Source organism: Pseudophryne corroboree, chromosome 9 (assembly GCF_028390025.1).
Source record: "Pseudophryne corroboree isolate aPseCor3 chromosome 9, aPseCor3.hap2, whole genome shotgun sequence".
Taxonomy (NCBI): Eukaryota; Metazoa; Chordata; class Amphibia; order Anura; family Myobatrachidae; genus Pseudophryne; species Pseudophryne corroboree.
In genome coordinates, this window is record NC_086452.1 from 60,292,436 (window position 1) to 60,318,813 (window position 26,378).

The window sequence follows — 26,378 nt, forward strand, 5'->3', positions numbered from 1 at the left end:
ATCGGGATCCAGACAGCTGGGATTTTGACTGCATCCCGGGATATAAGCCAGCTGCCTAGGGATACATCACGGCCTTGATACATAAGGCTAATAATATCAAAATTCAGCAGCAGTTCCCTTCCTGCACTCAAACTCTGCCAGCAGTGATTGCAGTCTACATTGTTATCACTTTGTAGATTCATCTGTGGTCATTGAAAGAAATCTAAAATAAACATTTGGTACGAAACCTACCTATTTATATCAAATTGTGGCGCGGACCACCTGCTGGCCAACTAAAGGACTTTGGGTGTCATTTCGACCCGATCGCACGCTGCAGTTTTTAGCAGCGTTGCGATCGGGTCTGAACTGCGCATGCGCCGCAACCGCAATGCACAGGTGCGTCGCTGCCCGGTGACAGTAAACACCAGGCAGCGTGGGTCCTTACGAAGAAAGCGATAGCAGCGGCAATCGTAAGGTGATTGACAGCAAGAAAGCGTTTCTGGGGGGCAACTGACTGTTTTCTGGGAGTGCCGTGGAAAATGCAGGCGTGTCCAGGCGTTTGCAGGGCGGGTGTCTGACGTCAATTCCGGGACCGGACAGGCTGAAGTGATCGCAGTGGCTGAGTAAGCTCAGAAACTGCACAAAAACTTTTTGCACAGCTCCCTTGCACAAGCGATCGCACACTTGCTATGCTAAAATATACTCCCCCATAGGCGGAGACTATGATGGCAGCGCTGCAAAAAACTGCTCCCGTGCGATCAACTCAGAATGACCCACTTGGTGTCTATCGGAGTAATCAGTTGTTTTTTCGATAGAAGCCCATTAGGTGCAGCAGACATTTTTTCCTCACAGCCACAGGAGATACAAGGAAAAAAACGTGCTTAAATTCTAAGCAATCTCTCCGTGGGATCAGTACGGAATCCTGCCGGACGGGTTCCCGGCGGTCGGAATACAGACACCGGAATCCACGACCGGCACAATTCCGACAGGGGAGCGAGCGCAACGCAGCACCTTGCGGGCTCGCTGCGCTCGCCACGCTGCGGGCACGGTGCCTCGCTACGCTCGCACTCTAATTTATTCTCCATCTATGGGTGTCGTGGACACCCACAGAGGGAGAATATGGGGTATATTCAATTGCAGTCGAAAACTGACGTCTGTCGAAAAGACGGCAGTTTTCGACTTTTTAAGGTCGAATCCTGAGTCGACCTATTCAGAGCTATTCGACTTGTCGAAAAGCACGTGGATCGGCGGAATAGCTGCCGAACCACGTGTTGATGTCGAAAATGTGGCCAAATCCGACAGGTTTTGGCCCCCTTTTCGACTATCTCAATCCGACATCAAAATGATGTCGGAATGAGATGGACCCGGAGGAGGCGAGGGGGGGGGGGGGGGGTGTGTTTGTAGCCGCAGGGAGACAGCCGGCGGGTATACAGGAGATCAGCGCTACGATCAGCGCTGCAGCTGTATGTCACTCACCCGCCTGACCTCATGGCAGCTTCCACCCGGCTCCAGCACGCTGCTGGAGCCGGGAGGAAGCTGCCGTGAGGTCGGGCGGCTGAGTGACATCCTGCTGCAGCGCTACTCTGGCTGCCGCCAGCTGTCCCCCCGCAGCTCGGCCCCCCCTCTCCTCCTCTGGGTCCCAACTAAAATTCGACTTGCAAAAATCGAATTTTAGATGGGATTGAATAGGGGTTGTCAGATCCATTCCGACAAATACATGTCGGAATGGATCAGACTTTAATTGAATATACCCCTATGTCGGGATTGTGCCGGTCAGGATTCCGGTGTCAGTATTCCGTCCGGCGGGATCTTGACTGCATCCCCTCTCCGTGTGTACGCCCATAGCGATAGCGATTCGCGGCCCTGCTCAGGTCGTTCATTTCACCGCTGGGTGAAATAAGGGCCCCCCTGTCCACCCCCCGTCACTCAATGCCCATTCACGCGAAGCTGTCAGATGCCTTAACTGGTAAAGGGCGTCTGACCAAAGCAATAATTGAATAGCTCCGACAAACACCTATTGCTACAGACGCCCAGCAGGGGGCAGAGTAAACAATTGAATCAGCCCCTCAGTTTTTTTTTTAGCAATACCATGACCATTGCTGCTTTAAAAAAAATAAATCTACGTATTGCATGAGTCATCAATAATTATCCCCTCTATCCCATCTGTTTCACAGCATCCCCAAAATTAAACAGCACAATACAGATTTGTTGTAATATTCAGCAGCTTTTATTATCATCTAATCAGGAAAATATCCACCGGTTTGCCAAAATAAAATATTACTAAAATGTATAAAAATACAGAATTTTCTCAACGAATAAATAATTTAACCCACACAATAATTTAAAACCAGCTAGCTTTATGGCTACACTAAAGGTCACCAGCAGCACCTCCATAAAATCATCTCCAGCAGCAAATCAGAGAAACTCCATTATTTTACAGTGAAACGTTTGACTGTTATTTGGCGGTTGATTGGGCCCAATCCCACTTCTGACACCATCAAGCTAAGACCGGTGTGCATGTGCCATTTCTGCCAACCTTACCGTATTAACCATAAGATCATCTTGTATCTATACTACACGTCAGTTCAAAAGAAATAAATATTAAAAATGTACCTGGATCCCTTACAAAGCTGAACCGATTTAGCGATTCCTAAAAACTATTTGGCCCCTGTAACGTTTTGGCTGCAACAAGCGGCCAATCCAACAAATAAAAGCACCACTGATGGGGTCTTTGCAGAGTAAGCGACCAGGATAGACCTTCATTATCCAGACAAAGACTGAAACACCTGAAATACACATGATTATTATATAGACAGCAGGTGATATTATAGGGATTTCAACATGAGACCCCGTTCACTCTTCATTGTGAAGGGAAGTTTCAACAAGGTGGGATGGGGTGCAGCTGACCCCAGAGTTCCAGGAGCTTCAGCCGCTCTGCAGGTGAAGTTGAGAAGTATAGCGTCTGATCCCCGGAGTACTTTTCCTCTGCCGGCAGCACATCCCGGTACTTCCCATCCCGCCAGTTAAAGTTGAAATTCTCCAGTAGGCTGATGCGGTCCTCTCTGCTGGGCAGGCAGTCTATGGGCAGGATCTGCTCCAATTCCGGGGCCAGCACTTCAGTAAACACCAGCACAGCGCGAATGGCAAACCATCCGCCAAATCGAGGGTGAATGCAGACTCCGTACATCTTCTGAAATGACAACACAACAAGAACTAATCGCATAACTCTTCTCCTACCTACAGAAAGGGAGATTCATTTGGATTCGGAAGCGGCCCACAGTACAAATATGTTGTACTACCGGTAAGTGTCACAGGAGCATGACAAGGGGGTCGGTAGGTAGAAGTCTCCCCAGGATGGCTGACACACTCCACCAGATACTAAAGGACAATCCCACCATACATGAAAATAGGATTTTGGTTACCTACCGGTAAATCCTTTTCTCGTAGTCCATAGAGGATGCTGGGGTCCACATTAGTACCATGGGGTATAGACTGGTTCACCAGGAGTCACTGGCACTTTAAGAGTTTAACAGTGTGGGCTGGCTCCTCCCTCTATGCCCATCCTACCAGACTCAGTCTAGAAACTGTGCCCGAGGAGACAGACATCTTCGAGAGAAGGATTTTACACAGATAGTGGCGAGATTCACACCAGCTCTCTCTCACACACACACACACACACGGCACATCAAGCTAACTAGCTTGAAACGCAGCAACCGCTGAAACATTACTTACCAAGTAACAATGCGGTACTCAACTAAAAGAAGTTGTACTGAACCAAATAATGATAGCAGGAAAACGAAGCGCTGGGCGGGCGCCCAGCATCCTCTACGGACTACGAGAAAAGGGATTTACCGGTAGGTAACCAAAATCCTATTTTCTCTTACGTCCTAGAGGATGCTGGGGTCCACATTAGTACCATGGGGATGTACCAAAGCTCCCGGAACGGGAGGGAGAGCGCGCAGGCTCCTGCAGAACTGATTGACCAAACTTCAGGTCCTCAGCGGCCAAAGTATCGAACTTGTAGAACTTTGCAAACACTTTCGACCCAGACCAAGTAGCCGCTAGGCAAAGCTGTAAAGCCGAGACACCCTGGGCAGCCGCCCAGGAAGAACCCACCTTACGAGTAGAGGGGGCCTTAACAGACGTAGGACACGGCAATCCAGCCATAGAATACGCATGCTGGATAGTGAACCTGATCCAGCGAGATATTGTCTGCTTTGAAGCAGCACACCCAAGTTTCTTGGGATCATATAGGACAAACAGAGAGTCCGATTTTCTGTGACGAGCAGTCCTCTTCACATAGATTTTCAGAGCCCTTACAACATCCAAGGACTTTGATGAAATTGAGGAGTCAGTAGCAACTGGCACCACAATAGGTTGGTTGATATGAAATGCCGACACAACCTTCGGAAGAAACTGCTGACATGTCCGAAGCTCAGCCCTATCTTCATGGAAGATCAAGTATGGGCTTCTACAGGACAAAGCCCCCAACTCCGACACACGTCTAGCAGAAGCTAAGGCCAAAGTAGTGACAGCCTTCCACGTGAGAAACTTGACCTCAACCTCCTGTAGAGGCTCAAACCAGTCCGACTGGAGGAACTGCAACACCACGTTAAGATCCCAGGGCGCCGTAGGGGGCACAAAGGGAGGTTGGATGTGCAGAACTCCCTTCAAAAAAATCTGAACCTCAGGAAGGGCAGCCAACTATTTCTGGAAGAAAATGGATAGGGCCGAAATTTGGACCTTTATGGACCTCAACCTCAGGCCCATATCCACACCTGCTTGCAGGAAGAGGAGAAAACGTCCCAGTTGAAACTCCACCGTAGGAAGCTTCTTGGACTCACACCAAGATACATATTTTTTCCAAATACGATGATACTGTTTAGACGTCACGCCTTTCCTAGCCTGTATCAGGGTAGGAATAACCTTGTTTGGAATGCCCCTCCGAGTTAGTATCTGGCGTTCAACCTCCATGCCGTCAAACGCAGCCGCGGTAAGTCTTGGTAGGCGAATGACCCCTGCTGCAGCAGGTCCTCCTGAAGAGGAGAGGCCTAGGCTCTTCTAGCAGTAGATCCAGAAGATCCGCGTACCAAAACCTTCTTGGCCAGTCTGGAGCAATGAGGATCGCTTGAACCCTTGTTCTCCTTATGAGCTTTAGCACTCTTGGAATGAGTGGGAGTGGTGGAAACATGTACACCGACTGGAAAACCCACGGAGTCACCAGGGCATCCACCACCACTGCTTGTGGGTCCCTCGACCTGGAACAATATCGCCGAAGCTTCTTGTTGAGACGAGAGGCCATCATGTTGATTTGAGGTACACCCCAAAGATCTGTTACCTCCGTGAACACCTCCGGATGGAGTCCCCACTCTCCTGGATGGAGATCGTTTCTGCTGAGGAAGTCCGCTTCCCAGTTGTCTACTCCCGGAATGAAGATTGCTGACAGCACCAACGCGTGTTTTTCTGCCCAGAGGATGATTCTTGTTACCTCCGACATTGCAGCTCTGCTCTTCGTTCCGCCCTGTCGGTTGATGTAAGCCACTGTCGTTACATTGTCCGACTGCACTTGAATGGCCCGATTTCTCAGAAGATGGGCTGCTTGGAGAAGACCGTTGTAGACGGCTCTTAGTTCTAGAATGTTTATCGGCAGGCCGGCTTCCAGACTTGACCACCTTCTTTGGAAGGTATTCCCTTGAGTGACTGCGCCCCAGCCTCGGAGACTTGCATCCGTGGTTAGAAGGATCCAGTCCTGAATCCCGAAACTGCGTCCCTCCAGAAGGTGAGGTAGTTGCAACCACCAGAGGAGTGAAATCATGGCCTTTGGTTACAGACGTATCCTCTGGTGCATATGTAGATGGGATCCCGACCACTTGTCCAGGACATCCAGTTGGAAGGACCGAGCATGAAACCTCCCATACTGTAGAGCCTCGTAAGAGGCCACCATCTTTCCCAGAAGGCGAATGAACTGATGAACAGACACCCGGGCTGGCTTCAGGACATCCCGGACCATTGTTTGTATCACCAACGCTTTTTCCTCAGGAAAAAACACCCTCTGCACTTCCGTGTCGAGGATCATTCCCAGAAAGGACAACCTAGTGGTTGGTTCCAAATTTGATTTTGGAAGATTCAGGATCCAACAGTGCTCCCTGAGCAGGTGGGTCGTGAGAAGGATGGACTGTAACAGCTTCTCCTTGGACGGTGCCTTTATCAGCAGATCGTCCAGATACGGAATTATGTTCACCCCCTGTCTGCGGAGGAGAACCATCATTTCCACCATCACCTTGGTGAAAACCCTCGGTGCTGTGGAGGGGCCAAATAGCAAAGCTTGGAACTGATCATGACAATCCAACAGTGCAAATTGGAGATAAGCCTGATGCGGTAGCCAAATCGGAATGTGGAGGTACGCATTCTTGATATCCAGGGATACCAGGAATTTCCCCTCTTCCAGACTTGATATCACCGCCCTTAGAGACTCCATTTTGAACTTGAACTCCTTCAGAAAGGGATTCAGCGATTTTAGGTTCAGAATGGGCCTGACCGAACCATCCGGTTTTGGTACCACGAAAAGGTTTGAATAGTAACCTTTGTTTTGCAGATGAGGAGGGACTGGTACAATAACCTGTGCCTCCACCAACTTCTGGACGGCTGCCTACAGGACAGACCTGTCTGCCAGCCTTGATTTGAAGAATCGGTGAGGAGGGAGATTTTGAAATTCCAGCCTGTACCCCTGGGACACGATATCTTGCATCCAGGGATCCAGGCCGGACGACACCCAGACATGACAGAAAAGCCTGAGTCTCGCTCCCACCGGCCCCACCTCCGGGGCGTGCAGTCCACCGTCATGCGGAGTACTTCGGAGTACCTGAAGTAGGTTTCTGTTCCTGGGAACCCGCCGCAGCCGGTTTCTTGGATTTGGGCCGGCCTCCCCTAAAGAAGGTGTTGGACGGTCTGGTCTTTCGTGGCTTGGCAGCCCGAAAGGGCTGTGATGCAGTTGAAGAAAAGGGTTTCTTCGTAGCAGGTGCAGCGGAGGGAAGAAAAGGTGACTTACCCGCTGTAGCCGTGGAGATCCACGCATCTAACACTTCCCCAAAGAGAGCCTGACCTGTGCAGGGTAGGGTCTCCACACTTCTCCTGGATTCCGCGTCGGCAGACCAGTCGCAGCCACAGTCCTCGACGAGCCGAGATCGACATGGAAAAAATTCCTGCAGACATGGAACCCAGATCTTTCATGGATTCTACCAGAAATCCTGCCGAATCCTGAATGTTACGCAAAAACATTTCAACATCAGCTTTATCCATAGTATCCAAATCTTCAAATAATGTGCCTGACCACTTTACTATAGCTTTGGCAATCCAAGCACTGGCAATAATGGGAAGTAATATAGCCCCTGAAGCCGTGTACATGGATTTGAGCGTATTATCAATTTTACGATCAGCCGGCTCTTTCAAGGCGGTGGATCCTGGAACAGGTAAAACCATCTTTTTGAGAGTCTGGATACAGAAGCGTCAATGGGCGGGTTTTCCCATTTTTTTTTCTATCCTCCACAGGGAAAGGAAATGCCACCAGGACCCTTTTAGGGATCTGGAATCTTTTCTCAGGGTTTTCCCATGCTTTTTCAAAAATAGCATTTCATTATTTTGACGCAGGGAAGGTTAGCGAGGCTTTCTTATTGTCAGTAAAGTAAGCCTCCTCAACCTGCACAGGTGTTGCATCAGTAATATTCAACACTACCCTAATGGCCTCTATCATTAACTGCACCTGTGTAAGATATGCAGTCCCCCCTCAACACATCCCCATCACAGTCCTCAGTGTCAGAATCGGTACCCGTGTCATCTTGCATAATCTGGGCAAGAGCATGTTTTTGGGAATATACAGCGGGGGCCCTGAGGTAACAGAACTGGGACAGACTGCCATAGAGCTCTGTAAAGCCTGAGTTGCAGATTCATTCTGTGCAACCCTAGTAGAAATCTGAGAAATCATAGATTTGATAGAGGATAACCATTCAGGCTCCCTTGCTGGTATCTGTGCTAAAACAGTGCAATCCTGATTACATGGAATGGGATCATCCTGCGAGGACATATCCTCTGCAGCATATGACAGTGTTACTGGACATAGCTTTATGGAGACCACAGACACTCTACACACACACACACACACACACACACACACACACACACACACACACACACACACACACACACACACAGGGGAGGAGAGTTTCACCCCCAAGAATGGCAAGAGAGACACGGATTGGAGCCAACCCACACACAGCGCTTTTTAGGTAAAGGGAGACCCCCCAACCAGCGCTGTCAAGTACAAAAGCACCGCCACTGTGAGATGCTTTTGCACTTGTGCGGCGAGGCAGAGCCAAACATGCGGGGCGGACTAGCCCTGTGCTGGGGGTCTCCCCGCATGTCTGAGTAACTGATCGTAGCCATGTAAAGTTTTGCGCGGCTACAATCAAGTCTGAATTAGGCCCATTATAACCCACCTGGGTGGTCAATCAGAGTTGATCGCTCACTACGGATTTTCGCAGCACAGTGATTATGGCAGAACGGGGCAATGCGCAGGCGCGTCGTACAAGTACAAAGAGCTTTGTGGTTTTGCACAGGTTCTAGCGACGCTTACAGTCGCACTGGCGGACGCAAGGAGATTGGCAGGAAGTGGGAGTCTTTGGTGACCGTTTTCTAGGAGTGTTTGGAAAAACGCAGGCGTGGCTGGGCAGGTATCTGACGTCAATACCGGGACCTTCGACGCAGCAATCATCGCACAGAATAAGTAACTACAGGGCTGGTCTTGTTCTGCACAAAATGTGTTTGCTGACACTCGGCTGCATAGGCGTTTGCACTCCTGCAAAGCGAAAATACACTCCCCCGTGGGCAGCGACTATGCGTTTGCACGGCTGCTAGAAGTAGCTAGCGAGTGATCAACTCGGAATGAGGGCCCTAAATAAGATTTTGCTTTTGCAATCAGGTCTGAATTAGGCCATCTCGTGCAAACCTTGAATGCGTTTTCCTGCAACCAAATATTGACAAAAACACTTAGTGACGCTTTGCCTAATGAGTTCTATGCAGGTCTCTTTCCCAGGCTGCCTCAAGAAGTTCTGAGGGTCCATCCGTGGGGGAAGAACAGAGTGATAAAGGAGAGAGATATCACTCCGACAACCTACAGAGAAAATACATTTTCTTACAACAGATGTCAGGCACCTGAGCTCGGAGGGTCAAGCGTAAGATTGCATGAACCCTTTTACAGAGGCTATTCATCTTAATTTCCTTATTGTATTCAGAGGTGGTGACAAGACATCAAAAAGTTTAGTAGTCTGTGTTCCCCAAATGTAGTAGTCTGTTTCCTGCGATGATGATGAGGAAATGACTCAGAACTGAACATAAGGCCCCATATGTGTTAACATAGCCAGAAGGAGACAATCTTGTACTTTGGCAAAGGTATGTCACGCTGCACTGGAGAACATTTAAAAATGGCAGCCAGATTCAAAGTAGGGAAGACGGAACCTAGAGTAGCTCTAAAGCACAGCTCAGATACAAAGCTTCCCAATATCTGTGTCCCACATACAACAGCGGCTACTCTGTTCCATTCATTGCCACACCTCAGAGTGTAACGTGGCTTGTCCAGGTGCCAAACTGATGCCTCTAGCTGGGAAAGGTTCTGAACTTTAAATTAGATCTTAGGAGTTAAAGAACTTGAGTGGAGAAGGTAGAAGCCTCCTAGAAAAACCAGGACAACTGGAGTCCTGGACTAGGTCCGATTTAATCATGGCACCACACACAGGCAATCTCACACCAACATTCACCGATATGTTGATAATGACCCTAACGCTGTACACACCAAACCGACACGTCGGTGGAACCGCTGTCGCGCTCATCTTGCGGCCGCTCCCAAATCTAACGCTCTCTGCACATGTTATATCTGCACCCCCCCCCCCACCCCCCCCCCCACCACAGTGCACATGGCTTTGCCCATTAGCTAACAAATTTGCTGCTGCGGTCATGTCTGAATTAGGCCCTAAGGCCCTCATTCCGAGTTGTACGCTCGCAAGCTGCTTTTAGCAGCTTTGCACACGCTAAGCCGCCGCCTACTGGGAGTGAATCTTAGCTTATCAAAATTGCGAACGAAATATTAGCAGAATTGCGAATAGACACTTCTTAGCAGTTTCTGAGTAGCTCCAGACTTACTCGGCATCTGCGATCAGTTCAGTGCTTGTCGTTCCTGGTTTGACGTCACAAACACACCCAGCGTTCGCCCAGACACTCCTCCGTTTCTCCAGCCACTCCCGCGTTTTTCCCAGAAACTGCAGCGTTTTTTCGCACACACCCATAAAACGGCCTGTTTCCGCCCGGAAACACCCACTTCCTGTCAATCACATTACGATCTCCAGACGAAGAAAAAACCTCGTAATGCCGTGAGTAAAATACCTAACTACATAGCAAATTTACTTGGCGCAGTCGCACTGCGGACATTGCGCATGAGCGACTAATCGCTCCGTTGCGAGAAAAATATAACGAACGAACAACTCGGAATGACCCCCTATATGTATTATAGCTGCAGCATTGCCATTACAGAATGAGTACAACCTAAACTACAAAAACTTGCAACATTATCCAAGCTCTAATAACAGAACACTGTTTTCTACTAACACATGTATCCGAGAGGTACAGGTACTGAGTGTGCAATAAACCGAAGTATAAAAGGTCCCAGTTAGGGATTAAGGAGAGAAAGCTGCAGTGGACTTTGCACCCAAACAAAGGATTAGTTCTCTCTAAGGGAGTTTTATAGAAGAGGCAACAGCGATAAACTGTACAAGCTCTTATGCACTTTACCTAGCACAAAGATTGTTTTAGGATATTCAAACAATAGGGCAGATCCCAGCATTGTAGGCTGCTCTTATATCGTAGCTCTCAGTGGGTGGCTGTAACCACATCCTGTTTGTGTTGCTGGAAGTTTTACAGAATTCAGACTTGCAGTATGTGAATGATTTCTTAGGGCCGGATTCATTGGGGTCGATTCAATTCGGCAACTTATGAATAGCGCCGGGAATTAGCTCCCGACGCTACTCAATTCAGCTGCTAGTTACCCGCAATTGTCGGGAATTCTTCTCTCATCCCCGGGGGATGAGAGAAGAAACCCGACAAAAGTGCTGCCTCGCGGCCGGCGCGAGGCTGATTCTGACGGGAATCAGCCTCGCGCCAGGGAGTTAAGTCGGAGAATGCTCGTTCTCCCGACAATTCAACCTGTTTAGTCGGCGAGAACGGGCTATCGCCGACTTAACTGGAGCTGAATTGAATAGCGTCGGGAGCTAATTCCCGGCGCTATTCATAAGTTGCCGAATTGAATCGACCCCAATTAGCTGCAATAATTAACTGGGTGCTAATTGGTCTGACGGGGCTATTCAATTACAGCCTGATGGAGGCTCAAGCAGAAATCCACAGTAAGTGCCTTTATCGCAGGTGCCGAGAACACGTTAACCCATAGCTCCAGGTAATTATGCCGGGACATAAGGGTTAAACCAAGGTAGCGGCAAATTTACAGATCGAGAAAAAGGAGCTGTAATTTATTAGCCTTGGGCGTAAAAGCCAAAGGCTACCACACTTTTCCTTGTTCGGTAAATGCTCACGGCTAATTGAATCCAGCTCTAACTGTGTATTTATCAAACCTCACTGAGGCCCCCATGACGGGACTGCTCCTTACCCTCTTTCCCCAGGGATCTTCTGACACATCCCTCCTCTGATAGTAATAGGCTGCTCCAGACACATGGGCTGCTGTCTGCATCAGAACCTTGGGCCGCCTGTTGGGATGAAGCTCATAGTCATAGATCACATCCACCTTGAGAGAGGGGAACAACCGCTGTGGAGAACAATCATATTTTAGACACCATACAATCACTCACTTCTGAGGTAAGGGTCACCGGTCCACAACATACAATCACTCGCCTCTGGGATAAGGGTCACAGGGGCCACAAACACTAATTTCTGTGAGGAACAATGCTGTACTCAATTTTAGAGGAAGAGCTATAGAGGGCACACCAATCCATCACCCACGTCTGGGAGGAGGGTCATAGTGGCACATCAAACCATGACCCACTTCAGGGAGAAGGGTCATAGTCAGTAGCAAATGCAGGATTTCTAGAGGGGAAGCGGGGGGTGGGGGTGGGGGGTCCAAATGCCATCTCCAGTCTCCCACTTTGCAGAACAATGGAGCAAGGGCGGGAGTCTGAGGGAGCAGTTGAAGAAACTAGTACCGACCCTAAAACATATATGTGCACATTCGTTTTTTTTAAACTCTAGTGTATGGAATACAGTTTAAATAATTAACACTATAGATGGTCTATAGCAGGGGTGGCCAACCCGCGGCTCTCGAGCCGCATGCGGCTCAGCCGGCTCCTGGCCACCGCTGCCCTGGCCTCCCCTACTCCCGTGCTGCTGCTGTCTGTGAGGGGAGGAGAGCGCAGCGTGCGCCTCTCCTGCCCCTCACTCTCCGGCGCCGGTCCGTGAGCCAATCAGAGCTAAGGCTGCCCGACCGCGAGCTTTCATTGGCTCACGGACCGGCGCCTAGAAGAGATACACAGCTGCCGGAGAGTGAGGGGTAGGAGAGGCGCACGCTTCGCTCTCCTCCCCTCACAGACAGCAGCCACACGGTGAGCAGCACGGGGGAAGGGAGGGGGGGGGGGGGGGGTCGCCGTCATGTATAGCTGGCACTGGGGGCATTGCTGGCACTAGGGAGACGTATATCTGGCACTGGGGGGCATATCTGGCACTGGGGGGACTCTAGGCACTGGGGGCATTGCTGGCACTGTGGGGACATTTATCTGGCACTTGGGACGAGGCTGAAGTTAGCTTGTGCACTTGGGGGACGTATCTGGCACTGTGGGGACACTGGCATTGGGGGCATAGCTGGCACTGGGGACATATATATCTGCCACTAGGGGCATAGCTGGCACTGTGGGGACAAGTATATCTGGTACTGGGGGCATAGCTGGCACTGGGGGGAAATGTATATCTGGCACTGTGGGGACATCTGGCACTGTGGAGACACTGGCATTGGGGGCATAGCTGGCACTTTGGGGACATATCTGGCACTAGGGGCATAGCTGTCACTGTGGGGGCATATATATCTGGCACGGGGGGCATAGCTGGCACTGGGGGGACATGTATATCTGGCACTGGGGGGACATGTATATCTGGCACTGGGGGGACATGTATATCTGGCACTGCGGGGACACTGCATTGGGGGCATATCTGGCACTTTTGGGACATATATATCTGGCACTTTCGGGACATATCTGGCACTGTGGGGACATAGGCATATCTGGCACTGTGGGGGCATATCTGGCACTGTGGGGGCATATCTGGCACTGGGGGCATATCTGGCACTGGGGGCATATCTGGCACTGGGGGCATATCTGGCACTGGGGGGCAATGTGTATCTGGCACTGTGAGGCATATATGTATCTGGCACTGTGGGGATATATGTTTCTGGCAGTGTGGAGGCACCCATTTTTTTGAAATTTTATATATGTGGCACTGTACAACAAAACTAAAAACGGAGTTATGACAGAAGGTCATACTCCTACAAACGTCATAACGAAAGGTGTGCGCACAAAATGGGGTGTGGCTTTGTGAAAACTAGGCCACGCCCCCATTTTTGAGCGCGCGCATGATACTGGCTCTTACCCTTGACTACAGATCTTTTCTGGCTCTTTGCCTCGGACTGGTTGGCCACCCCTGGTCTATAGTATACACTGTAACAAACATATTTAACTAATATAATAAGAATTTACTTACCGATAATTCTATTTCTCATAGTCCGTAGTGGATGCTGGGAACTCCGTAAGGACCATGGGGATTAGCGGCTCCGCAGGAGACTGGGCACAAAAGTAAAAGCTTTAGGACTACCTGGTGTGCACTGGCTCCTCCCCCTATGACCCTCCTCCAAGCCTCAGTTAGGATACTGTGCCCGGACGAGCGTACACAATAAGGAAGGATTTTGAATCCCGGGTAAGACTCATACCAGCCACACCAATCACACCGTACAACCTGTGATCTGAACCCAGTTAACAGCATGATAACAGAAGAGCCTCTGAAAAGATGGCTCACAACAATAATAACCCGATTTTTGTAACAATAACTATGTACAAGTATTGCAGACAATCCGCACTTGGGATGGGCGCCCAGCATCCACTACGGACTATGAGAAATAGAATTATCGGTAAGTAAATTCTTATTTTCTCTGACGTCCTAGTGGATGCTGGGAACTCCGTAAGGACCATGGGGATTATACCAAAGCTCCCAAACGGGCGGGAGAGTGCGGATGACTCTGCAGCACCGAATGAGAGAACTCCAGGTCCTCCTCAGCCAGGGTATCAAATTTGTAGAATTTAGCAAACGTGTTTGCCCCTGACCAAGTAGCTGCTCGGCAAAGTTGTAACGCCGAGACCCCTCGGGCAGCCGCCCAAGATGAGCCCACCTTCCTTGTGGAATGGGCTTTTACAGATTTAGGCTGTGGCAGGCCTGTCACAGAATGTGCAAGCTGAATTGTACTACAAATCCAACGAGCAATAGTCTGCTTAGAAGCAGGAGCACCCAGCTTATTGGGTGCATACAGGATAAACAGCGAGTCAGATTTCCTGACTCCAGCCGTCCTGGAAACATATATTTTCAGGGCCCTGACTACGTCCAGCAACTTGGAGTCCTCCAAGTCCCTAGTAGCCGCAGGCACCACAATAGGCTGGTTCAAGTGAAATGCTGAAACCACCTTAGGGAGAAATTGAGGACGGGTCCTCAATTCTGCCCTGTCCGTATGAAAAATTAGGTAAGGGCTTTTATAGGATAAAGCCGCCAATTCTGAGACACGCCTGGCTGAAGCCAGGGCTAACAACATTACCACTTTCCAAGTGAGATATTTTAAGTCCACAGTGGAGAGTGGTTCAAACCAATGTGATTTTAGGAAACCCAAAACTACATTGAGATCCCAAGGTGCCACTGGAGGCACAAAAGGAGGCTGTATATGCAGTACCCCCTTGACAAACGTCTGAACTTCAGGAACTGAAGCCAGTTCTTTCTGGAAGAAAATCGACAGGGCCGAAATTTGAACCTTAATGGACCCTAATTTTAGGCCCATAGACAGTCCTGTTTGCAGGAAATGTAGGAAACGACCCAGTTGAAATTCCTCTGTAGGGGCCTTCCTGGCCTCGCATCACGCAACATATTTACGCCAAATCCGGTGATAATGTTGCACGGTTACATCCTTCCTGGCTTTGATCAGGGTAGGGATGACTTCATCCGGAATGCCTTTTTCCTTCAAGATCCGGCGTTCAACCTCCATGCCGTCAAACGCAGCCGCGGTAAGTCTTGGAACAGACAGAGTCCCTGCTGAAGCAGGTCCTTTCTTAGAGGTAGAGGCCACTTCTCTGTGAGCATCTCTTGAAGTTCCGGGTACCAAGTCCTTCTTGGTCAATCCAGAGCCACGAGTATAGTCCTTACTCCTCTCCTTCTTATGATCCTCAGTACCTTGGGTATGAGAGGCAGAGGAGGGAACACATACACTGACTGGTACACCCACGGTGTTACCAGAGCGTCCACAGCTATTGCCTGAGGGTCCCTTGACCTGGCGCAATACCTGTCCAGTTTTTTGTTGAGGCGGGACGCCATCATGTCCACCTTTGGTTTTTCCCAACGGTTCACAATCATGTGGAAGACTTCTGACATTGCCCTCCTGCTTCTTGTGCCGCCCTGTCTGTTTACGTGGGCGACTGCCGTGATGTTGTCTGACTGGATCAGCACCGGCTGACCTTGAAGCAGAGGTCTTGCTAGGCTTAGTGTCTCCAGGCTTGACCACAAGCCCTGGAAATTTCGTCCCTGTGTGACTGCTCCCCAGCCTCTCAGGCTGGCATCCGTGGTCACCAGGACCCAGTCCTGAATGCCGAATCTGCGGCCCTCTAGAAGATGAGCACTCTGCAACCACCACAGGAGAGACACCCTTGTCCTTGGTGACAAGATTATCCGCTGATGCATCTGAAGATGCGACCCGGACCATTTGTCTAGCAGATCCCACTGGAAGGTTCTTGCGTGGAATCTGCCGAATGGGATTGCTTCGTAAGAAGCCACCATCTTTCCCAGGACCCTTGTGCATTGATGCACTGAGACTTGGCCTGGTTTTAGGAGATTCCTGACTAGTTCGGATAACTCCCTGGCTTTCTCCTCCGGGAGAAACACCTTTTTCTGGACTGTGTCCAGGATCATCCCTAGGAATAGGAGTCGGGTAGTCGGGATCAGCTGAGATTTTGGAATATTGAGAATCCAACCGTGCTGGCGCAGCACTATCTGAGATAGTGCTACCCCGACTTCCAACTGTTCCCTGGATCTTGCCCTTATCAGGAGATCGTCCAAGTAAGGGATAACTAAAACTCCCTTCCTTCGAAGGAGTATCATCATTTCGGCCATTACCTTGGTAAAGACCCGGGGTGCCGTGGACAATCCAAGCGGCAGCGTCTGAAACGGATAGTGACAGTTCTGTACCACAAACCTGGAGGTACCCTTGGTGAGAAGGGCAAATTGTGACATGTAGGTAAGCATCTTTGATGTCCAGAGACACCATATAGTCCCCGTCTTCCAGGTTTGCAATCACTGCTCTGAGTGACTCCATCTTGAATTTGAACCTTTGTATGTAAGTGTTCAAGGATTTTAGGTTTAAAATTGGTCTCACCGAGCCGTCCGGCTTCGGTACCACAAATAGTGTGGAATAGTACCCCTTTCCCTGTTGTAGGAGGGGTACCTTGATTATCACCTGCTGGGAATACAGCTTGTGAATGGCATCCAATACTGCCTCCCTGTCTGAGGGAGACGTCGGTAAAGCAGACTTTAGAAAACGGCGAGGGGGAGACGTCTCGAATTCCAATTTGTACCCCTGAGATACCACTTGAAGGATCCAGGGGTCCACTTGCGAGTGGGCCCACTGCGCACTGAACTTCTTGAGACGGGCCCCCACCGTGTCTGCTTGTAAAGCCCCAGCGTCATGCTGAGGACTTTGCGGAGGCGGGAGAGGGCTTTTGTTCCTGGGAACTGGCTGTTTGTTGCAGCCTTTTTCCTCTCCCTCTGCCACGGGGCATAAATGAGGCGCCTTTTGCCCGCTTGCCCTTATGGGGCCGAAAGGACTGCGCCTGATAATACGGCGTCTTCTTAGGTTGAGAAGCTACCTGGGGTAAAAATGTGGATTTTCCAGCAGTTGCCGTGGCTACCAGGTCTGATAGACCTACCCCAAATAACTCCTCCCCCTTATAAGGCAATACTTCCATGTGCCTTTTAGAATCCGCATCACCTGACCACTGCCGCGTCCATAAACCTCTTCTAGCAGAAATGGACAGCGCGCTAACTCTTGATGCCAGTCGGCAAATATCCCTCTGTGCATCACGCATATATAGAAATGCATCCTTCAAATGCTCTATAGTCAGTAATATACTGTCCCTATCTAGGGTATCAATATTTTCAGTCAGGGAATCCGACAACGCCAGGCCCGCACTGCACATCCAGGCTGAGGCGATTGCTGGTCGCAGTATAACACCCGTGTGAGAGTATATACATTTTAGGATATTCTCCAGCTTTCTATCGGCAGGTTCCTTTAGGGCGGCCGTATCAGGAGAGGGTAGTGCTACCTGTTTTGACAAACGTGTGAGCGCTTTATCCACCCTAGGGGGTGTTTCCCAACGTGCCCTATCCTCTGGCGGGAAAGGGTACGATGCCAATAACCTTTTAGGAATTATCAGTTTTTTATTGGGGGAAACCCACGCCTCATCACACACTTCATTTAATTCCTCGGATACAGGAAAAACTACAGGCAGTTTTTTCTCACCAAACATAATACCCTTTTTAGTGGTACTGGTATTATCAGAGATATGCAATACATTTTTAATTGCTTCAATCATGTAACGTGTGGCCCTAGTGGAAGTCACGTTTGTCTCATCATCGTCGACACTGGAGTCAGTATCCGTGTCTGTCATTTGAGGTAACGGGCGTTTTAACGCCCCTGATGGCGTTTGAGACCCTTGGACAGGCACAAGCTGAGTAGCCGGCTGTCTCATGTCGTCAACTGTCTGTCGTAACGAGCTGACACTGTCACGCAATTCCTTCCATAAGCTCATCCACTCAGGTGTCGACTCCCCAGGGGGTGACAACTGTATAATAGGCAATTGCTCCGCCTCCATCTCATTTTCCTCCTCAAACATGTCGACACATTCGTACCGACACACCGCATACACACAGGGAATGCTCTGATAGAGGACAGGACCCCACTAGCCCTTTGGGGAGACAGAGGGAGAGTATGCCAGCACACACCAGAGCGCTATATATAAACAGGAATACCACTATAAAATGTGCTTTTCCTTTATAGCTGCTGTTAGTATCAAAACTGCGCCAAATTAGTGCCCCCCCTCTCTTTTTTACCCTTTTCTGTAGTGCAGGACTGCAGGGGAGAGTCAGGGAGACGTCCTTCCAGCGGAGCTGTGATGGAAAATGGCGCCTGTGTGCTGAGGAGATAGGCTCCGCCCCCTTCTCGGCGGCCTTTTCTCCCGCTTTTTTGTAAGTTCTGGCAGGGGTTAAAATACATCCATATAGCCCTGGGGGTTATATGTGGTGTATTTATGCCAGCCAAGGTGTTTTACATTGCTGCTCAGGGCGCCCCCCCCTAGCGCCCTGCACCCTCAGTGACCGGAGTGTGAAGTGTGCCTGAGTAACAATGGCGCACAGCTGCAGTGCTGTGCGCTACCTTGTTGAAGACTGATGTCTTCTGCCGCCGATTTTTCCGAACCTCTTCTTGCTTCTGGCTCTGTAAGGGGGCCGGCGGCGCGGCTCTGGGACCGAGCTCAGAGGCTGGGCCTGTGTTCGGTCCCTCTGGAGCTAATGGTGTCCAGTAGCCTAAGAAGCCCAATCCACTCTGCACTTCAGGTGAGTTCGCTTCTTCTCCCCTTAGTCCCTCGATGCAGTGAGCCTGTTGCCAGCAGGTCTCACTGAAAATAAAAAACCTAAAACTAAAACTTTCACTAAGAAGCTCAGGAGAGCCCCTAGTGTGCACCCTTCTCGGCCGGGCACAAAAATCTAACTGAGGCTTGGAGGAGGGTCATAGGGGGAGGAGCCAGTGCACACCAGGTAGTCCTAAAGCTTTTACTTTTGTGCCCAGTCTCCTGCGGAGCCGCTAATCCCCATGGTCCTTACGGAGTTCCCAGCATCCACTAGGACGTCAGAGAAAAATAACATAAGTGGTCAGTAAAAAGTTAAACATCCCATAAATAAATACACAAACATAATAGAACTAGTAGGAAACAGAACTGCACTTTCTAATCACATTCTTCCACCTCATGGTAAGGCTCCTGTATCTTCTTCCTGACAGCTACTCTCCAGTCCAGAGCACTGATTGAGCACTCAGATCCACACACACAGCAAACTTGGTAGAAGAAGCTGCTACCACTAGGCATGTGCTCTGTCCCTTAAACTGCATGTCGTGGCGGCAGCTCTAGTAATTGTATTATATGCCATTGTAGTGTTCATTTGAGCCGCTGGCCAAGAGGAGGGGGGTTTCTGGGCAACCAAAACCCCCCCTGCGTTTGCCTATGATAGTGACACACCAAACCATCACTCACGCCTGGGGTAAGGGTCATAGTGGCACACCAAACCATCACTCACGCCTGGGGGGGGGGGGTCATAGTGGCGCACCAAACCATCACTCACGCCTGGGTGGAAGTGTCATAGTGGCACACCAAACCATCACTCACGCCTGGGGGGGAAGGGTCATAGTGGCACACCAAACCACCACTCACGCCTGGGGGGGGAAGGGTCATAGTGGCACACCAAACCATCACTCACGCCTGGGGGGGGAAGGGTCATAGTGGCACACCAAACCATCACTCACGCCTGGGGGAAGGGTCATAGTGGCACACCAAACCCTGGAGGGCCATACCATATAATTACTCAGTTCCAAAAGGAGAAAGGAATTCGAAATCATACAGGAATGGTGATTAGGGCATTAACGGTCACACATTCATCTGTAGAGATACAGTCACACTCCTATGTACTAAGCTAGAGAAGACAATGCTCATTCTATGGAATGTCACACGTTACTAAAAAGGTGCGGAGGGGGGGGGGGGGGGGGTAAACTAGCTTATAATAGCTTCGCTACATATCTACTGCATTGCTATAATTACTAACCAGAGCAGTAGATTTGCCACAGAAAAGGCCAGGTAATAGTTATACGAGTGGCGCTGCATAGAACTATTTAAAGCGCTTTATTATAAGATCTGATCAGACCATTACTGCCGGTTACAGCCTAACAACAGACTCACCTCCTTGGCCAGCGCCATGTGGTACGCCACACACTGGTCTATGGGGTCCCGGAGGCTCTGCAGCTTCTGCTGAGACAGGAATGGTCTAAACGCCTTCTCAAACATGGAGGGGGCACTAAGTACAACAAACGCCAAAGTGTCCCCAGGGTAGGGCAGATGAAATGTGGGTTCCAGGACGGCATTGTACCAACTGACCTGCAATGAAAACAGTAATCGACAGTAAGAGGGAGACAGACACAAATGATCAAACAAATGTAACATAACATAACATGAGGTAATGGTTAGTTCTTAATCCAAGTTGGGTAAGGGACCTCTGATGTCACCAGGGGGAGGAGCCACGTCGCCAGGGAGAGGAGCCATGGCCGAACAGGGTACCTGAAATGATCACTCGCCACGCTTCGGGCTCGGTGGCTCACCACCGGGTTACTAAAGCTAATAGTTGGTGGCGTGGATAGAAGAATTCTCTCACTGGCCTAGCTCCTCCCCCTGGTGATGTGGCTCCTCCCCCTGGCATCATAGGTCCTTTAGGCCACTTGATTCTAGCATCTACCATGAGGGAATGACGAGGCTGAAGTTAGCTTCTTATTCGGCCAGCTTCTTATTCACTTCTTATTCGGCTCCAGCTTCTTATTCACTTCTTATTCGGCTCCAGCTTCTTATTCAGAAATTATTATATTAAAATAAATTAAATAAGGATAGATCACTAAGTTAACATTGCATAAACTTCAAATAGTGTCCCTTACACCAATTTACATGACATTTTGCAATAAACAAAAATGATTTAGGCATGAAAATGGTGGTAAAGCGGGCACAGACACCAGATTTCATCATTTTGAATAAGAAGCTGTAGCTGTGCAAGGGTTAAACAGCGTTGGTCAACAGATTTGACACTTGAAACCTACACAGGATGGTCACTTACATATCACCCACTTGCAATTTGCTTTAACCAACAAGCATTTGGGCATGAAAATGGTGGTAAAGTGGCACAGACACCAGATTTCATCAATTTGAATAAGAAGCTGTAGCTGTGCAAGGGTTAAACAGCGTTGGTCAAAACATTTGACACTTGAAACTCACACAGGGTGGTCACTTACATATCACCCACTTGCAAGTTGCCTTGACCAACAAGCATTTGGGCATGAAAATGGTGGTAAAGCGGGCACAGACACCAGATTTCATCAATTTGAATAAGAAGCTGTAGCTGTGCAAGGGTTAAACAGCGTTGGTCAAAAGATTTGACACTTGAACCTCACACAGGGTGGTCACTTACATATCACCCACATGCAAGTTGTCTTGACCAACAAGCATTTGGGCATGAAAATGGTGGTAAAGCGGGCACAGACACCAGATTTCATCATTTTGAATAAGAAGCTGTAGCTGTGCAAGGGTTAAACAGCGTTGGTCAACAGATTTGACACTTGAAACTCACACAGGGTGGTCACTTACATATCACCCACCTGCAATTTGTCTTGACCAACAAGCATTTGGGCATGAAAATGGTGGTAAAGCGGGCACAGACACCAGATTTCATCATTTTGAATAAGAAGCTGTAGCTGTGCAAGGGTTAAACAGCGTTGGTCAAAAGATTTGATACTTGAAACACACAGGGTGGTCACTTACATATCACCCACTTGCAATTTGCCTTGACCAACAAGCATTTGGGCATGAAAAAATGGTGGCAAGGCGGGCACAGACACCAGATTTCATCATTTTGAATAAGAAGCTGTAGCTGTACAAGGGTTAAACAGCGTTGGTCAAAAGATTTGACACTTGAAACTCACACAGGGTGGTCACTTACATATCACCCACTTGCAGTTTGTCTTGACCAACAAGCATTTGGGCATGAAAATGGTGGTAAAGCGGGCACAGACACCAGATTTCATCATTTTGAATAAGAAGCTGTAGCTGTGCAAGGGTTAAACAGCGTTGGTCAAAACATTTGACACTTGAAACTCACACAGGGTGGTCACTTACATATCACCCACTTGCAATTTGCTTTGACCAACAAGCATTTGGGCATGAAAATGGTGGTATAGTGGCACAGACACCAGATTTCATCAATTTGAATAAGAAGCTGTAGCTGTGCAAGGGTTAAACAGCGTTGGTCAAAACATTTGACACTTGAACCTCACACAGGGTGGTCACTTACATATCACCCACTTGCAAGTTGCCTTGACCAACAAGCATTTGGGCATGAAAATGGTGGTAAAGCGGGCACAGACACCAGATTTCATCAATTTGAATAAGAAGCTGTAGCTGTGCAAGGGTTAAACAGCGTTGGTCAAAAGATTTGACACTTGAACCTCACACAGGGTGGTCACTTACATATCACCCACATGCAAGTTGCCTTGACCAACAAGCATTTGGGCATGAAAATGGTGGTAAAGCGGGCACAGACACCAGATTTCATCATTTTGAATAAGAAGCTGTAGCTGTGCAAGGGTTAAACAGCGTTGGTCAACAGATTTGACACTTGAAACTCACACAGGGTGGTCACTTACATATCACCCACTTGCAATTTGTCTTGACCAACAAGCATTTGGGCATGAAAATGGTGGTAAAGCGGGCACAGACACCAGATTTTATCATTTTGAATAAGAAGCTGTAGCTGTACAAGGGTTAAACAGCGTTGGTCAAAAGATTTGACACTTGAAACTCACACAGGGTGGTCACTTACATATCACCCACTTGCAGTTTGTCTTGACCAACAAGCATTTGGGCATGAAAATGGTGGTAAAGCGGGCACAGACACCAGATTTCATCATTTTGAATAAGAAGCTGTAGCTGTGCAAGGGTTAAACAGCGTTGGTCAACAGATTTGACACTTGAAACCTACACAGGATGGTCACTTACATATCACCCACTTGCAATTTGCTTTGACCAACAAGCATTTGGGCATGAAAATGGTGGTAAAGTGGCACAGACACCAGATTTCATCAATTTGAATAAGAAGCTGTAGCTGTGCAAGGGTTAAACAGCGTTGGTCAAAACATTTGACACTTGAAACTCACACAGGGTGGTCACTTACATATCACCCACTTGCAATTTGCCTTGACCAACAAGCATTTGGGCATGAAAAAATGGTGGCAAGGCGGGCACAGACACCAGATTTCATCATTTTGAATAAGAAGCTGTAGCTGTACAAGGGTTAAACAGCGTTGGTCAAAATATTTGACACTTGAAACTCACACAGGGTGGTCACTTACATATCACCCACTTGCAGTTTGTCTTGACCAACAAGCATTTGGGCATGAAAATGGTGGTAAAGCGGGCACAGACACCAGATTTCATCATTTTGAATAAGAAGCTGTAGCTGTGCAAGGGTTAAACAGCGTTGGTCAAAAGATTTGATACTTGAAACTCACACAGGGTTGTCACTTACATATCACCCACTTGCAATTTGTCTTGACCAACAAGCATTTAAGCATGAAAATGGTGGTAAAGCGGGCACAGACACCAGATTTCATCATTTTGAATAAGAAGCTGTAGCTGTGCAAGGGTTAAACAGCGTTGGTCAAAAGATTTGATACTTGAAACTCACACAGGGTAGTCACTTACATATCACCCACTTGCAATTTGCCTTGACCAACAAGCATTTGGGCATGAAAAAATGGTGGCAAGGCGGGCACAGACACCAGATTTCATCATTTTGAATAAGAAGCTGTAGTTGTGCAAGGGTTAAACAGCGTTGGTCAACAGATTTGACACTTGAAAATCACACAGGGTGGTCACTTACATATCACCCACTTGCAGTATGTCTTGACCAACAAGCATTTGGGCATGAAAATGGTGGTAAAGCGGGCACAGACACCAGATTTCATCAATTTGAATAAGAAGCTGTAGCTGTGCAAGGGTTAAACAGCGTTGGTCAAAAGATTTGACACTTGAACCTCACACAGGGTGGTCACTTACATATCACCCACATGCAAGTTGCCTTGACCAACAAGCATTTGGGCATGAAAATGGTGGTAAAGCGGGCACAGACACCAGATTTCATCATTTTGAATAAGAAGCTGTAGCTGTGCAAGGGTTAAACAGCGTTGGTCAACAGATTTGACACTTGAAACTCACACAGGGTGGTCACTTACATATCACCCACTTGCAATTTGCCTTGACCAACAAGCATTTGGGCATGAAAATGGTGGTAAAGCGGGCACAGACACCAGATTTCATCATTTTGAATAAGAAGCTGTAGCTGTACAAGGGTTAAACAGCGTTGGTCAAAAGATTTGACACTTGAACCTCACACAGGGTGGTCACTTACATATCACCCACTTGCAGTTTGTCTTGACCAACAAGCATTTGGGCATGAAAATGGTGGTAAAGCGGGCACAGACACCAGATTTCATCATTTTGAATAAGAAGCTGTAGCTGTACAAGGGTTAAACAGCGTTGGTCAAAAGATTTGACACTTGAAACTCACACAGGGTGGTCACTTACATATCACCCACTTGCAGTTTGTCTTGACCAACAAGCATTTGGGCATGAAAATGGTGGTAAAGCGGGCACAGACACCAGATTTCATCATTTTGAATAAGAAGCTGTAGCTGTACAAGGGTTAAACAGCGTTGGTTAACAGATTTGACACTTGAAACTTACACAGGGTGGTCACTTACATATCACCCACTTGCAATTTGCCTTGACCAACAAGCATTTGGGCATGAAAATGGTGGCAAGGCGGGCACAGACACCAGATTTCATCATTTTGAATAAGAAGCTGTAGTTCTGCAAGGGTTAAACAGCGTTGGTCAACAAATTTGACACGTGAAACTCACACAGGGTGGTCACTTACATATCACCCACTTGCAATTTGCCTTGACCAACAAGCATTTGGGCATGAAAATGGTGGTAAAGCGGGCACAGACACCAGATTTCATCAATTTGAATAAGAAGCTGTAGCTGTGCAAGGGTTAAACAGCGTTGGTCAAAAGATTTGACACTTGAAACTCACACAGTGTGGTCACTTACATATCACCCACTTGCAATTTGCCTTGACCAACAAGCATTTGGGCAGGAAAATGGTGGTAAAGCGGGCACAGACACCAGATTTCATCATTTTGAATAAGAAGCTGTAGTTGTGCAAGGGTTAAACAGCGTTGGTCAAAAGATTTGACACTTGAAACTCACACAGGGTGGTCACTTACATATCACCCACTTGCAATTTGCCTTGACCAACAAGCATTTGGGCATGAAAATGGTGGTAAAGCGGGCACAGACACCAGATTTCATCAATTTGAATAAGAAGCTGTAGCTGTGCAAGGGTTAAACAGCGTTGGTCAAAAGATTTGACACTTGAAACTCACACAGTGTGGTCACTTACATATCACCCACTTGCAATTTGCCTTGACCAACAAGCATTTGGGCAGGAAAATGGTGGTAAAGCGGGCACAGACACCAGATTTCATCATTTTGAATAAGAAGCTGTAGTTGTGCAAGGGTTAAACAGCGTTGGTCAAAAGATTTGACACTTGAAACTCACACAGGGTGGTCACTTACGTATCACCCACTTGCAATTTGCCTTGACCAACAAGCATTTGATGAAGCCGCCGAGCTTCTGAAGGCGGGGAAACGCATCTGTACGTCTCCAAAACACACGGGATACAGCTTTCAAATACCACATCCACTGGCCAGCGTGTTGCAGACCCCACAAAGCCATTAGAAGGGGGACGGAGTGCTACAAAGGCAATGTATATGTACTCCAGATAAAGCTGCCGGGAGGAGCTCCAGCTGGGAGGAATACCATCAACTCTGCTGATTAACTGAGGTTATTCCAATTTCCATATTGGCATATATGGTAAACTAACCTGATATGAGCATTTGCATGATGTCTACTAATACTGCCTGAATACGCATGAACTGTGTCTATTAACTCAGCGAGAGTTTTCAGCTTAGTATAATTATAAAGCTGAAGGACGCCTAAAGGCTAATTAACAACTCTAACAGCTAACAACTCTCAGGTGCTGGATATTAAACACTTTAGGTGCTACCTAGTGTTATTGAGACTTAAGCAAAGGAGACTTTGTTACAGATAAATTCTGCAGCCTATTCCAGGTGATA

The 26,378-nt window shown here is 48.4% G+C and overlaps 1 protein-coding gene across 3 annotated transcripts in view; it reads right to left on the minus strand.

Moving 5' to 3' along the window:
* Positions 1 to 2,183: 2,183 nt before the first annotated feature.
* MMACHC (metabolism of cobalamin associated C) overlaps positions 2,184 to 26,378 on the minus strand; it is a 49,700-nt gene continuing 25,505 nt past the window's right edge. For 2 of the 3 annotated variants that reach the window (XM_063939409.1, XM_063939410.1), the window contains exons 2-4: positions 20,322 to 20,516; positions 11,684 to 11,839; positions 2,184 to 3,169 (exon numbers count right to left, since the gene is read on the minus strand). In XM_063939409.1, the coding sequence (XP_063795479.1) occupies positions 2,858 to 3,169; positions 11,684 to 11,839; positions 20,322 to 20,516 (663 nt within the window). In that variant the 3' untranslated portion in view covers positions 2,184 to 2,857. Of the gene's footprint in view, positions 3,170 to 11,683; positions 11,840 to 20,321; positions 20,517 to 20,871; positions 20,975 to 26,378 lie in introns of those variants that run through there. The other variant, XM_063939411.1, reaches the window with a different exon arrangement.